This window comes from Triturus cristatus, chromosome 5_1 (assembly GCF_964204655.1).
Source record: "Triturus cristatus chromosome 5_1, aTriCri1.1, whole genome shotgun sequence".
Classification (NCBI taxonomy): domain Eukaryota; kingdom Metazoa; phylum Chordata; class Amphibia; order Caudata; family Salamandridae; genus Triturus; species Triturus cristatus.
Window position 1 is genome coordinate 858808483 of NC_140587.1, and position 16607 is coordinate 858825089.

At 43.2% G+C, this 16607-nt stretch overlaps 1 protein-coding gene across 1 annotated transcript in view; it reads right to left on the reverse strand.

Moving 5' to 3' along the window:
- TMX3 (thioredoxin related transmembrane protein 3) overlaps positions 1-16607 on the reverse strand; it is a 258760-nt gene that overhangs the window by 135005 nt on the left and 107148 nt on the right. Inside the window, exon 9 of the mRNA XM_085605893.1 lies at positions 6796-6862. Within this exon, the coding sequence (XP_085462019.1) occupies positions 6796-6862 (67 nt within the window). The remainder of the gene's footprint in view (positions 1-6795; positions 6863-16607) is intronic.

Sequence of the window (16607 nt, forward strand, 5' to 3'; positions counted from 1 at the left end):
ACAACACATACAAGCAGCCATGGGAAAAGGGTAAAGTGAGAACAACTATTTGTTTATGTTGAGTTGGGGTACAGAGGCAGGTGCTTTAAATCATTGCTTTTGTTTTTTTAGGATTTTTTGGTGGAAGTGTACAATCCTGAGTATAACCAACCATCACACGGCACCTTCACAAACAAGCGTGGAGCTTAGAAGTGAAAGTCAGCAGCTGATCGAACACATAAAGAAACTGCACTTTGTCCTCCCAGAAGGAATATTCCAGGAGGAAACCACAATCCAGGACAGGAAAATAATTACGTTCATATTTACATTAGCAAGAGTCTCTGCCTGTGACCTACAGATCTACTTGTATGATATTACCCAACAGATTGCTATGGAAGTGGAGAAGGCCTGTTACACATTACCTATCTGCAGCAGCCTGCAGTACACAGAGCTGAAGCTATGCCTGCTTTGTACCTTCGGTAAAAGATGATGCACCGATGCCCCGTAAATGACAGAATCTTGTTTGAAATTTAAAAATGAGATTTGAAATCCAGATTCCATGTCCTGAATTAAAGAAGTCAACCAAGGTTTTCTTTTTACACACCTTGAACAGAAATAGAAAACTATCAGCTCTATCCACATTGAGACACAGTGTTGGTCGGACATGTTGCAAATGGAACACTGGATATATAACGAATGAAGGGACAATGATGATTTAAACTCGGATCTGTGGAAACCTCTGGCCAAGAGTTGATACGAGAAAACAAGTTTGAACAACAAATAAAATGACAGGGAGAAAGGCATGCTACTAATGGAAATGTCAACATTTAGATGGTGGCATGCCTGGGGTACCTTTCTTCCAGCAAGAAAAAATAGAGATAAAATCATCAACATGCTGGAAACAAAAACTGAAGACACCGCAAGGAGGAATACTGGCAGCTAGAGGCCACCAGGGGCAGCCGTTTGTACACCGAGTTGAACGTATTTTGCATGGCAATAAGGCTCTAATGCAACTCATAATGTTGGTCGAAAGGAGTAAACAGGACGCCAATGACTTACATCTCAGAACCTGGGCAGCATGCACTATTGCCTGCCCTCTTACGACTGTCTCCAAGCGCTCTGTAGACCCTTTGATTTAGTGACGCACATTATTTACCCCAAGTCTTGAAGGACAAGCTTTGTAAGAACAGAAATAGTTGAATAGACTTAGCATCTCGTGACATGCAAGGCTGGGCGGGTTTCTCCAGTTTACAATTTTGGATAGTAAGGTTAGTTGGATGTTTGAAGAACAGGAACTTGAAAGATGAGTAAAATGGAGTCTTAAATATTTTTGAAGAGTAATATTGTATTTGAAAACCTATCCGTGATTAAAATCAACTGCAATGACATGCGCTGAATTAAATTGCATCCCAACCAATGCACTATATGGTCTGAGCACCTTAAAATATATCGGTGTATCGTAGGCCAGTTTTGAAACCCAGCAGAGTTTGAGGAGTAAACAATGGTTTAACAACTTACCTATGTGGAAGAAAAGTGGGGCATTATGCTTACCTCAGCAGAATAGTAAAAAATAAACGTTGAGTGGGCCACAATTCAATATGGCAGTACACAAAACAACCAAATGAAAAGTGCAACAGTTGTTGAAGAAATTAATGGAGAGGCAGGTTGAGTGAGAAAAAAAAAAAAAAAAAAAGATAAATCTACTTCTGCAGGTTTACGCCTATGTTTGGGAGCAGGTTTGCAGAATTTTGGAACTCTCAAAGGTCTCCAACAGTTTCCTACAGCAGTGGCAGGTTCCCAGCAGTTCTAGCAGAAATCATATCAGAATTCCCCTTAAGACCAATGTGAAGGGAATTCCTCACAAGCAACAAAACATAGTGACCAATTGTGCACGTGAAAATGTATCCGCGTTAATGGACTTGAGGTTCGCTAAATGCTTTCCCCCCTACACGGTCATCATTTTAGGAGGTTTCCTCACCTGTTCCACCTAAAAAATAGGTTTACTTTTGCCCTTGACCGAAGTAGAATGTTTGCAGTATCCAGGGTAAGAATGAGTCATGGAGGAATGTGTGAACGCACACAAACATATTGGTTTTTGGGTGTGTACAAACTATCCTGGGCTACCTGCAGATTTTACATTATGAGACTACCTGTAGCTCCACCCCTATATATCTTAGAGAGGACTGCCTTACAGGGAGCCTGCTACTGGGTTATAAAACATTGTTTTATATTGTATTTAAATTATTTTGTGCGAAGTACTGTCAACTGTTTTTTTTCAAGTCCACCTTGTTACTTGTAAAGGTGCACTACACATCTCTGGCATAGTTTTAGGTTTAATTTATTTGGTTATGCAATCTGTATCTTTATTTACAGAAAGCCTTTTTTTTTTGGTCCTAATTTTATTGTTTTTACAATTTGTGACACTGTTATTGCAGAATGCAAATAAAAACTTATATTTATGGTTTACTTGGCATTGTTTGGATTCTGTGTATGTGATGAAGTTCTGAGGAAAGGGCATAACTGAATCTGGTGATACAAAATTTTCAATACAAAAAGATGGTGATTTGGCAAAGACAAGGTAATTATACAGCCTATAAAGGGCTTATAGATGCATTTCTTAAAAATACCAAAGTATAAATAATTATTGTACTTTTGGTACCTATGACTTTTTTTTAACCCACTGAAAAACTGCGCTAAGTAGTCTGGGAACTCAACAAAAGCTGTGAATATGATCAGTCCATGTGCCATTTGATTGCTATGTCTCCATGCTACTGGTGACATGATGAGGTGAAAGAGGAGAGCAAACCTCTCCTCGAACTCCTATCTTCCATGGAGCAGGTTGGGTCAGTGGAATGTGTCACCCTCTTTCCTACCCTGATCCCAGAGCAGCAGAGGGACTAGCACCAGTTATTGGGGCAGTTTGCCTCTCTGTCCTCCCTTACCCCTGGGCTTACACATCTGTGTACCCATGATATTGATATTGGAGAAAGCCTGCCTGTAAAGAACAACATTTACAGGTTAGCTGACAAGGAGAGGGCCAGCATTAAGGAGGAAGTCTCCTGGATGCAGGAATTGGGGGTGAGTGAGCACTCCAATAGTCCATGGTCTAGCCCAGTAGTGCTGGTACCCAAAGCCACCCCACCGGGCGCCGCCCCCGAACTCAGGCTCTGTGTGGATTATAAAGGTCTCAAGTCCGTCACCAAGACGGACTGCTCACCCCAATCCCCCAGGCTGCTGAGCACATTGACAGGGTGGAAGCTGCCAAGTTCTTGAGTACTCTTAATCTGACTTCAGTTTAGTATCAGATTGCCCTGACTGAGGGGGGTAAAGAGATGTCGACATGACCTAACCCAGAGGGCTACTTACAGTGTAGGGTGATGCTGTTTGGGTAAAGAACGGGATACATAAAACAATTTTTTTTTTTTTTTTAAAAGAATAAAATGCTACAAATGTGTGTTTTTTAATTTTTTTTTATAAAGAGTAAGCAGTAGACCCCGGGACCACTGCCTACTCTTATAAATAGGTTCACCTTCCAGTTTGAGAATGGCTTACTACTACCTTTCAATAGTTGGTAAAGTATTAATGTAACCAGATTTCGGATGCAAAACATTAATACATACCAACCCAATTCCGTATTTGGAAGGAACGCCCTAAAGACATCCTTTCCAAGTACTGAACCAGGATCTGGTCAGAAGCCCAAACTGCAATTTGGTAAAAGGTTACCGAAACGCAATTTGAGTTCCATACATAATATAAACACATTATTTGCGGTTGTTAACTGGACGATTCACAGAACTGGGAAATTTGCAAATGCAAAAAGGCTTCGTAAATCCGGCCCTAGCTTCTCTTATGTGTATTAAGAGTCCAAAACGAGTATATGCATTTACATATTTATGTCATTTAGCAGTGCTTCTGTGAGGCACGAGAAACAGGAGATACAATGCTTGCAGAGGCATGAGGGCCGCAAAACAAACAATGGCCTTCACCATCACTTGAAATAATATAACAGGAACAACATCGGAATAGAAATGGACACACATGGGCCAATGTGATTTCTCTACACAGAAGACCTGCAACCACACATCTACTATTGCAAGAGGCATGTTTATTTAAAAGGGTGTTTAAACATCAGAAATTTCAGCTTCCCAGTCACTAACATAAATGCTCTTTTTGGCTTGCAAACCTTCAAGGTATAATCAAGTGAGATGTGGAATCTTTGACTACTGATTTCTTGTCTGATTTCTTGTTTCACGAGTAAGCATTGGGAGTGAATAACTGGCAACAGTTTGAACAGATGATCTGTACACTAGGACAGATACATAGGTTTAAGACTTCTTTATGTTGTAGCAAAACAGGACCTCATTATAGGGCAACATTGAAATAAACCCTATTGCCGGCCAGGCAGATTGTTCTCATTGTATTTGAAGCTTATTAAGTCACTTGATGGCAAACAAAGTTGATACACTATTAGACTGGATGGCGGCAAGGAGAAGCTTGGATTTCAGATGGCTTGGCACGATTTTTTGGAATCCTGTTAATTTTTAAATGCAGGCCCTTCACCACTGTGTAAATCGGAGATTTTAATAAGAGTGCTGCATCAATGTCCTAGTGGAAGTAGGGTTCTCAAAATGAGGCCAGGTTAATGAGGTGTTAGTCAGAAACTGGAGCCCCATGGCAGTATTTCAGACTTTCCCCCTTTATAAATAGCCAACTAGTTTGTCAACTACATGGACATTGAGTCGCACAAAGAAAGACCATGTCAGTCAGGCGTTACTGATTCCAAAGAAGACTTCCTCATAAGATTATATTAATAAGACAGTAGCTCACACATTTCAGGTTTACTTCATGCACAAAGGACATTTGTTTTTGTTGCCATAAGTATCGCCTTTTTTAAAATATTAATAGAAATAATCACATAGCCCTTTGGTTGACATTGGCTTAGTAACTACATACAGAAAAAAATAAGTGAAAAAGTTAATGCTGGAAAGAAGGGTAGGTTCAACAAAACGTTTCTGGAAGTGTGGAACTATTTGACAGCGGCAGGTTAATTTCTTTTTGTTAGACTTCACTATCAATCCTTCCTTAAATGGGTCCTATTAAATTATATGAACTATATTATTTTTGAATTTCTCTACAATAAAACGGTGGATCTTAAATTGCTACATGAATACACATTTAGTTTTTACTGCCTGTACTTATTATGAAATCACAGAAAAACTCAAATAAAAAAATAAAAAATAAAAAATTCTCAGATTGCGGCAAAATAACAGGAAGCCAAGTAGTTGCTTGCTATCTCGTTGCTTTTGAAAGGAGTGTAAACAAGTGAGAAGGCAGGAACTAAAAACGCACCGCACAGCAGTTCTGTCTTGCTTGCATACTAATTTGTGCACCTTAATTAGTTTTGAATGTTTTGTGAGAAAGTAATGAATCTACGAAAGCAATGGTCTACTGACCATTTGCTTGCACACAATACAAAAGGTTCAGGTGGATACCATTTGCTTATATTCTCTCACCTGAGCACAGGACACAATCCTCCCTGATAAAGGCCTCTGGAATCTCAGCTGCTGGCTGGGCTAAACCATTAAAGAGAGGAGAAGTTCCAAGGAAATGATTTGAGGGTTTATTTATGTTGCCCACTGCGAAGGGCAGGTTTGAATGAACAGGATAGTCAAATAAAACCAGAGTAGTCCGGTCTTGATTATCTATTTGTTTCCAAACACAGGGTTAGAGAATTGAGGAATTCTGATGGTGCTGGACAATGTCTCCTAATACATATTGAAGACCCTTAGCCTGATAGTTTCAGCCAGAAATGAAGAGAGCTACAGGGTTAGGAGAGACTTTTAAAAATAATTGGTTAGAGCTTAATTTGATTTGGTCAACAAGAGATGTGCTAGCTGCTTTGGTATTACTGAATATTCTGAAAATTGTGAAAGGAACTGTGTGCCCATGGTAATGTTTGTTACATTGTCTCTAATTTTTCTAATTTTGTTCAACAGACTGTAGAGAAGCACCAAACAGAAAGCATGTGTAAGGTAATCACTCCTCTGATGAGCGCACCATGAAAAATGATAACCAATTCTACAGACTAACATAAACATCAAGAATAAAAGGTACTATATTGTTGGCCGATTTGGGGCTGGCAGGAAACAGACCGTGTATGCAAGCAGCCAAGGCTTCATAAGTGTCCAATTTGTACACTTCAGTCAATGCTTTGTGGACAATGTTTTCACTACTCAAAAAAGACTCATGCGTATTCCAAATAAATCTACTGTTTTTGTGACTTTTAACTGTGTATTCCTGTTGATTGTCAAACAAGTGCAAACAAACAGGGAGGGCTCAGGAGAACATGCATTTGCACGTTTTCTTCTATGCATAGAAAAATGTTTCTTCAGAAGTAATCATTTTCCTACTTCCTCTTAAAAATAGGTCCCCCATATTTACATCTATGATATTAGAGTGTTTAAACTTCTGAAATGTCAGGTTTCCCAGTCACAAACATCAGAACCACACACCTATAAAGATACATTGTCAAATGTTAACTACATTTGCACTACTCAATCCGCAGAGAATCCTTGGGAGAAGTCATTCACTTAATGCTTGTACAAGACACTCTGGATGAATCTGTACACCTAATGGAATTCCAACAGAAATATCTCCTGTCCTAGTTTGTGAATCGGGGCCTGGGCTTTCCAAACACACAATAAAACATTTGCGCAAGTAAATGACACTTGTGTGAGTATACATTTTTGTTAATATGGTGATTAATAAATAGAAATGCCCGTTAATGCAATAAGCAAGCAGGACAGATTAACTTACCATCGTAAACAAAGTAAGTTGAGTCCTTGAATACCAGCACTGCGGGAATTTCTTGAAGTGTCACATACTGAAACCAGAAAAGTACTATTTTAAAACATACACAAATATTTTAGATGAACTAAACATAAAAAAAACCCAAGAGAACAGAAACTCGGACAAATTGTGCAAAAAATGAAATAAAATGAATTCAGAATTAAATGGCAAACTATAGGAATGAGAACAGCTGATAAGAAAAGTCATGACAAATGGACTCGCAGTGAGGGAAATAAGTAACAATATATCAAATCAAGTTGTTAAAATCCATCAGTGTTGATGATGGACAATGAACGAAGAACATCATATAAAAAGCCCGGAATGTATAGAAGGCAGTGACAGAGTTTGGACAATACTAAGTTACCCAAAAGTTTTTTTTCCACGCAGGCAAGCACATGGACTAGAAAGGCTCATTTATCCTCACTTCTTCATATCTATGTATGTAAGGGCTGGCGTTATAAAGGTAAGCTACAATCAGGTATACATGTGTGTACAAATGGAAAGAAAAAGTGTATTATTAACAGAAAGCCAACGGTTTAAGAACCCTACCTGACCTCACCTCCCAGGGCGTCTTGTATGTAGTAACACACAATATTTACTGTGTATTGTGTCTATATTTTTTGTTGCCCATGGTAATTTCTGATGTATCGTGTAGTGTGATTCTGAAATGGAGACACAAAATATTACAGTTTGGCTGCGATACTCAGTGGCACCAGTGCAGGTGTCTATAAAAAAAATTAAAAAGTCAGCAATTTTTTTCTAGGCTTGTGTAATCTGTCTCTGTTGAATGGAAGTCATTTTTGGCTTTAAAGAGTTTGAGATCTTTCTTTTCTGTTCATCTCTATACTGGTTATGTTTGCGGCCAATATGCCTCTTTATTAATATTCAGCTATTTGGCCAACTACGTCATCCACTCCTTAGAATAATGGACTGGGAGCAGTGCAATAGTCAAGAAGTTCACTGGCCACATTAACTATAGTACTGATGATTTATCAGAACTATCAGGACAGGTTAGCTCATTGTTTCAATGGTTAGTGAAGCAGTTTGGGGGCTCAATTGCAGGTGAGCAGACTTCAGTGTGAACTTCAAGCCCTAATACAGAGATTCAGAACTCAACCTACCTTTGCAGAGCCTAAAAAGTCTTTAGTTGTCACATTACAGAATGTAAATAAGCATTATCTTCATAAATTGAAGGAGACTATCCCCTTTCAGAATTATTTAAATACACAGGAACTCTAAAATATTTCAAGTACAGTAATAAAGCGCAACAGAAATCGCTAGTAAGACGTGAGAACGATATTCTTGCACACTCAGGCTCTACTTTTTTAGAACGACTCACTGCTGTAGTGACAGAGCTTTTAACTCCAAAGATCCCTTAAATAAAACTCTTGAAGGGGTTCCAGCACCACCTCCCACCCTTGCAGGCTCTCTCAAAGCAGCATAAAGACATGGACTTGTGTCTTCCCAGTGGAGAGGTGGGGTAAAAATACTGTTACGTCTGGGAATGCCGTTACCAAATAAATCCGGTAAATCTGCATTGGAAAAATGATGCTAAGATGTTAGGAAAGATAATAATCAGAAATAGTACATTAGAATATGAGACCAAATTATGGAACATGGTGGGTTTTTAAGGATCTCTTGAATAAGAAGTACTAATTTTTCAGTGTAAATTGACAGGAACAGATCTGTATTCAAGTGATTATCCCCTATATTTCTTATATTTTGCCAGCCAAATAAGAAGATTTCGACTGAAGGGTCTCAAGCTACTGGTTGAAAGGTAGGTGATAAATACCTTACTTTGATAGTTTGACAAGTTGCCGTGCAAGGCTTTGTGGAAGAGTCAGTGTGCTTAAGCTTGGCCTTTCTTTTATTTGTAGTCAGTGGAGAAACTTTAGCACCAGCAAGGTATAGTCACGTCATATCAAGCATGGTCCCAAACCTTGAATTCTGAGAAAGATTAATTTCGGGGATCAGGATAAATGCTTGTGCAGTAATATAAGGGCACATGACCGAAGGCAAGACTAAAGCAATTTTCTGAGGGGTTGAAGGGTCGGCAGAACTCCGTTGAAATGTAAGTGATGAAATGCCAATTCAGATGGAACAATTTATCTGAGAGATTAAAGACAGCTAGCTGTCAAACAGCACTTCAGGTTACAGACTTCAGTTACCTGAAGGGGAAAGAGGGCTGAGCTTAAAGAGCAAATTTTGACAAAGGAGGCTGTTACTTATTTTGTAAAAAGAACAAAAGATGGGCGGAGTACTGAACAATGCAAACATTCACCCCTTGTCACAGATCTTGGTTTAATCCATCGTTTTTTGCTCATCACGCCACCCCAACAATCCATCATTTGTTCTGGTTACTTATTTTGTGATCGTTGTGCTGGAAGATTTCCTGGTCACCCAGGAAGGGAACAACTACCACCAGCCCATAAAGACCCCTACTTTAAATCATGACAAGCCCTCAAATGTTTCCATGTGAAAATGCATATCCAACAATGTTATGCAATTGATACCTTAGGTTCAAGCACTTCACATTTCGGAAATAAAAATATTGATCCACTGGACTGTGATAGTATTTCAATGGGAAGTTTAGGACTATAATACATGGGATTCTGTAATTCTTGTATAAACAGCAGTCACTAACATTTCTTTATAATCTGCAACCTGTGATGCACCAAGTCGCCAATTATAAAGAAAAGAAACCAGAACTAGATTATTCTAAGGGCTACTGCAGCTTTATTTTTTTTTTTTTAATGGACTTGTATTGAATTGTTTCTAATATCGGTTTGCAACAAATATCGAACAGGATCATTCCATCTTCTCTGCTGATCGCAGACCACAGTGACCAGCTGTTTCCAATCTGTTCGGGGTTGTTGTGTCAAGTATCGGTAGCCGTCTTTGTGAGGAAGCACATTGTCTGCAGTGAGTATCGACTAAAGATCACTGTATCCACTTTGCCGAACGCCGGCTACCCGTTATCAGCTGTTCCCCGGAAGCCGCACTGCCAAAAGACCGTTCTGCATGGGTCGGCACACCCACAACTCACTAGAGGGAGGTGAGCCAATCCCAGCGGAGCTCCAATTTTCACGTGGGTGCTGGCCGGGGAGGCAGCCGCAGCCCAGTCACCTGCTTACCAAGCCATCGCCAAGAGTGGTTGAGCAAGATTCTGCCCATCCTACTCTTCCTAAAGGAGGGAGGCTATTGAGTCTACTCTCGTTCCCTGGACATAGCAGGAGTTGGATTCCAACGTGACTCACCGCTGAAAAGTACTGCGTCCCATGGGACTGTTCGGTGCTCTGTTACGGGCAACCAGAACCCAAATCAGCACATTGATCTAAAGTAGCAGGCTCTGTTTTGACAGAGAAGCTGTGACCGGTGAGGCCCTAAAAGGGCTCGCCAAAATTTGGGGAAGTGTACTTTTTTCTGCATTGTGAAGAGGACCGAGAGGCACGGGATCGCCTCCCCAACACTAAACTGCCTTGTGTGGTTTCTATTGTTAGAGTTTCACCGCAATTACCATATAAAAGTGTAATAGGAGCGCAGGTGCTCTGTGCCCTATGTGTTCTCTGCAATTTGTGTAATTTACCGTAACAATCTGCATTACTTGCATAGTCGTTTTTGATGTATGTCATTTTTGTCTTGCTCTGATCAGGATAACTAGCACTATCCGAAAAAACAAATTTTTAGAAAAACACAATGTATTTATGTCATTTTAGCCATAATGTGTTTATAATATAATAAGTTATTTTTATTTACCCCTGTGTGGAGTCTCTCTTTTGTGGAGTTTTCACTGTGTTACTATGAGTGTGTTACAAAAACACTTTACACATTGCCTCTTTAGATAAGCCTGACTGCTCTGTGCCAAGCTACCAGAGGGTGAGCACAGGTTATCAGGTATCTGACTTACCCCGACTAGAGTGCCTGGCTCTGGTACATACACTAGCCACCAGAAACCCCAATTCTAACAAACATGTTATATAAAATTAAGATTGGCCCACACTGCAAAATGGAAAATCAATTAGGCCAGCCAAGGAAATTGTGATTACAAAATGTATGTACCTAAATTAAGGCTGTTATGCTACAGGTCAGATTTAAATGCCATCTACAGCCCAAAGCAACTTCTGTATTATCTTCATTGTTACCAACACGGGAGGGGAAGGATGAGGAGTTGCTTCCTTTTCTAAGTGTATGCAACTTCATCTGCGTTATATGGAAGCGGACATCTCTTTTGAGATGAACAAGTTACTTACCTTCGGTAACGCTTTTTCTGGTGGATGCAGCATCTGCCTGTGGATTCTTCACCTTGTGAATATACCCTGCGCCAGCATTCCACGAAATTTTTTCCCCAGCTCTCCACGCCAACGTGGACGTCATAATACCACGGCTCCGCTCATGACTCCGTATGACGTCACCGGAGCCATAAGAGAGCCACGTCCGCGTGATGACGTCCGTTGCACCCATTTTTTCCGTGCCTCCGAGATGAACAGGTGGACCGACAACAGAATCAAAGTATACATAGTATACAACATTTGAACAAATATACATAGTACATATACAAAAAGGAAAGCTAATGAACATAAGCATTTCTTATAAGTGTACCAGATAAAAAGAAGATACAATGTAAAACAACATGTCAAACAAAGCATCCTTTAAGGTATACAAAGGTGGACAATGGGGAGACGGGTGGGCCAGTGAGGAATCCATAGGCAGATACTGTATCCACCAGAAAAAGCGTTACCGAAGGTAAGTCATTGTTCTTCTGATGGATACATCTGCCAGTGGATTCCTCACCTTGTGAATAGATTTACACAGCAGTCCCACTCCTGGAGGAGGGTGTCCACCTTCCTATACCAAAAAGTCCTGCAAGACAGAGCGCGCAAAATGGCCCTCCCTCCTCATCTCAGAGTCTAAGCAATAATGCTTTGCGAAAGTATGGCGGGAGGCCCAAGTCGCGGCCTTACAAATGTCTGCAACTGGAACACCCCTGGCCAAAGCAGAGGTAGAAGACTTAGCTCTAGTTGAATGAGCTCTAATACCCTCAGGAGGAACCTTAACAGCAAGGGCGTAGCAGATCTTGATGGTTAGGATGATCCACCTGGACAGAGTGCGCTTGTGCACAGCTTTGCCTTTAGAGTGTCCAATATAGCCCACGAAGAGCTGATCATCCAAACGAAAATCCTTCGTTCTGTCCAAATAAAAGCTCACAGCTCTTTTAGGGTCCAATCGGTGAAGTCTCTCCTCCTCCTTGGAAGGGTGAGGGGGAGGGTAAAACACAGGGAAAAGGGAGTAACTACCTTAGGTAGGAAAGCAGCCCTGGTCCTGAGGACCATCCTTTCAGCATGTGAGGATAAAAACGTGGGTTTTGAACTATGAGCTTGAAGCTCACTCACCCTCCTTGCCGAGGTTATGGCTACAAGAAAGACCGTTTTAAAGGACAACAGCCTCAAAGGGCAGCTATGAAGGGGCTCAAAAAAGTTAAGACAAGATTAAGGTCCCACTGTGGCATTACAAAGGGAGTAGGTGGAAACCTGTTAGTAAGACCTTTGATAAATCTTAAAACAATAGGAGATTTAAATAACGACGTCTGATCTGGAAGACACAGAAAAGCCAGCCGATAAGGCTGATAAATAGCCCTTAACCGTGGCCACAGCACAACCCTGCTGAGCCAAGGAAAGAGCAAACTGAAGCACATTAGAAAGATGGGCTTTTAAAGTGTCAATGGATCTCTCTCCACACCATTTTACAAACTTAGACCACCTGTAGGAGTAGATAGACTTGGTGGAGTGTCGCCTGGCCGATAAAATAACATCCACTACATCAGGCGGGAGAAAGAAGGAACTCAGGTTGCCCCGTTCAATCTCCAGGCATGAAGGTGCAGGCTCTGGAGGTGGGGTTGTAGAAACTGCCCCTCCGACTGCGAGAGGATGTCTGCCCTGAGATGGAGACGGAGCGGAGGGTGCAATAAAAGGTGAAGTAGATCTGTGTACTACACCCTTCTTGGACAATCCGGGGCGATCAATATAACTTGGGCCCGGTCTTGGCGAATCTTCCTCAGAACCTGAGGAATCAAGGGTATGGGAGGAAACGCGTAAAGGAGTTGTGAGCCCCAACTCAACTGAAACGCGTCCCCCAACGCCCCCTGCATCGGAAACTGGAGACTGCAGAATGACAGGCAATGCGCGTTCGAGAGTGACAAAAAGGTCCACCCGAGGAGCCCCCTACGTCCGGAAGACGTGCTGAACTACCTCTGGATGAAGCCTCCACTCGTGGTCGGCAGAAAACTGTCGACTGAGACTGTCCGCACGTACATTCAGCACCCCGGCCAGATGATTCACCATCAAGCAAATCCAATGGTCCTGAGCCCAGGACCAGAGTCGCAAAGCCTCTCTGCAGAGACGGTACGACCCTACTCCTCCCTGCTTGTTGACATACCACATAGCGGTAGTGTTGTCTGTCAGGACTTGTGCCGACTGACCGCGAATGGAAGGGAGGAAGGCCTTGAGCGCCAAACGTATCACCCACTATTCTAGAAGACTGATATGAGACAATCTTTCCTCTGGAGACCAAAGACCCTTGATCTCCAGATCCCCCAGATGAGCACCCCACCCCAGGGTGGAGGCATCCGGTATCACTGTGGCCACAATTGGAGGAAGATGAAAGGGCTTTCCATGAGACAGGTTGCCCTCCACGATCCACCAAGACAGATCTGCTGCAGCTTCTCTGGAGATCCGGACTGACTCCCTGAGATATCCGTTGTGCTGATACCACTGCCTGCGAAGACACCACTGGAGCGCCCTCATGTGCCAGCGTGCATGGTTGACCAACAGAATGCAGGAGGCGAACAGACCGAGCAGCCGAAGGAGCTTGAGAACTGGAACAACCGCTCCATTGTGGAATAAAAGGATCATCTCATGAATGTCGAGAATTCTTTGCGGAGGAGGAAATGCTCAACACACAGTAGTGTTCACTACCGCTCCTATGAACAGGTTGCGCTGAGAGGGCCCCAGGTGAGATATGGGCACATTGATTGAAAGACCCAAGTTGAATAACAGCTGAGATGTTACCTGCAGATGATGCTGCACCATCCCTGGCGACTCTGCTTTCAGAAGCCAGACGTCCAGTAGGGGAAAACCGGAATCCCCGACCTCCTGAGATGGGCAGCCACCACCACCATCACCTTGGTGAAGACTCGAGGTGCAGTAGTAAGACCAAACGGGAGAACCGCAAACTGGTAGTGTTGCGACCCAACCGTAAAACGGAGATACTTCCAGTGCAACTTCAGGATTGGGATGTGGAAATACGCATCCTGAAAGTCGATCGACATCATCCAGTCTTCTTGCTGCAACGCTTGAAGAACCTGTGCAAGGGTTAGCATCTTGAATTTCTCCTGCCTCAGGTAAAAATTCAAGACTCTGAGGTCCAGGATCGGCTTGAATCTGCTATCCTTAAATCTTTGTAGGGCGCAATCCGCTTTTTCCCCAAAAAGCTTTTCCCCATTAAAGGGTAAGTCGACCGAAGTGGCCTGAACATCAGTAGAGAAGCCGGAAGATCAAAGCCAAGTCGGCCTTCTAGTGGCTATAGAAGATCCCATAATTCTGGCCACGGAATCAGCCTTATCTAGGCCCGACTGAACAACTTGCCTAGCGGCAGCTTGAGTGTCTGTAACAACTTCCATAAAAGAGCCAGTCTCCTCATCAGGCAGTTTAGGAGCTAACTGCTTCACAGAGTCCATCAAAGCATGAATGTAGCGGCCCAATAAACAAGTGGCATTCGTTGATTTAAGCACCATACTTCCAGAAGAGAAGACTTTTTTAGCTGACTGCTCGATCTTCTTTGAGTCCCTGTCAGCTGGAGCCTGTGGAAAAGCACCTGAAGATTGTTTCGAACAGGATGCATGCACTACAAGACTCTCTGGAGAAGGGTGCGAGGAAAGGAAGCTCAGATCCCCCGGAGCCACTCTATCTCCTCGCCACAGTTCTGGAAACCGCAGGTGAGGAAAGTGGCTGGCGCCAAACGTCCATAACAGGCTCCAAGATAGCCTCATTAAAGGGCAACAAAGGCTCAACTATGGAAGAAGGTGAATGAAGGACTTCAGTCAAAAGGTTTGGCTTGTATTCCGCAGAGGGCAACTGTAAGTCCAACAACTCTGCAGCCTTCCTGATGACCAAATGGCAAGGAGCCAACTCTTGAGGAGGAGAAGACCTGGAAGAAGAATGCTCCCATTCAGGAGTAGTGTCCAATCCACTTGCCTCCTGAATGCCCTCAATTTCATCAGTGGAGTCACCCACTTCACCTTCCTCCACTTCCTCTGCCCGATATTGCTCTTCCTCTATAATCCTCTGAGCCTCTCTTCGAGAGCGGATCCGAGGACACGGCGCCAGCGGGGCGTACGTGGAGTCAGCGGCACCGAACGTGGAGTCGACGGCACCGGAGGAGTCGGCGGCGTCAGACGCGGTAAACCTGGAGTCAGCGACGAGGGGGGGCTCCGATGAAGGCATGCGATCCAGTCGAGGCCAGGAGGAAGGCTCTCCAGACGACGCCGGGAACTGCCATGATGGAGCCATCGGCAAGAAGGGCATAAAAGGTGCCTGAGAATAGTGTTGCGGCACGCCCAAACTGAACACCATTGGACCCACGGGAGCTGAAGGTGCACCGGATGGGAAGGCTGCTCTTTGGAAAACACCATACATAGCATTAAGGAAATGCGTCGGATCCACACCTGGAGTCGGGAAATGCGGGTATGGGTTCAAACCTGAAACCGGCCGAGGAGTAGCTGGAGCCGGAGCTGAAGTATTCTCTACTGGAGCCGCAGGTTCACCTTCTGGCACTGGCAAAAGATCAACAACCTGCTCCAGCTCGGCATCAGAAGCTGGAGAATCCACCAGCACCGGAGACTGGTCCGGAGTTAACTTGGGCGAAGGGGACTTCTCCGGAGAAACATGAGGAGAAGGGGAGATGAAGTCCTTACTTCGACGTCGAGGCGACGGCGACCTCGAAGCCTTACTCTTCGACGATCGGCACCGAGAGCTGTGCTTCCTCTTCTTCTTGTGTCTTCTCGACTTCGAGGAGTGCGAAGTCGACTACTCCGGCTTCGACTTGTCTCTTTTCCTACCTCTGCCCGCCTTCTTCGCCTTAGCCATGAAAAGCTTCGCTTCTCTTTCAGTGCCTTAGGATTCATTTTCCTACAGCAGGAACAGTCCTCCACGTCGTGGTCCGACGAAAGACACCATAAACAGTCTTCATGGGGGTCAGTGATGAACATGTGACCCCCACATTCCCTACACGGCTTGAAGCCTGACCTCCTTGACGAAGACATGATTAATCCAGAAACAGTAACGCACAAGGAGACTACAAAGTAACAGAAGAGTGCTGGAAAACCTTTACGCATCAACGGCACGGAAACAAGGGAACTGACGTCATCACGCCAAAGTGGCTCTCTTATGGCTCCGGTGACGTCATACGGAGTCGCGAGCGAGCTGTGATATTTGGACGTCCACATCGGCGTGGAGAGCTGGGGAAAAAATTCTGTGGAATGCTGGCGCAGGGGATATTCACAAGGTGAGGAATCCACTGGCAGATGTATCCATCAGAAGCAACTTTACCAAAAACTAAAACAAAAGTTGTAAAATATTGTATTTTAGTTGAACAATTGTTTGCCACATAGCTGAAACAAAGATTAATTGATTGAGTGCTGCTACTTAGAATTTTTTCTATAGACCTTGCCAACTGTTAAATGTTAATACCATTATGTTTAAAAGATTGAATAATGTATTCATGTA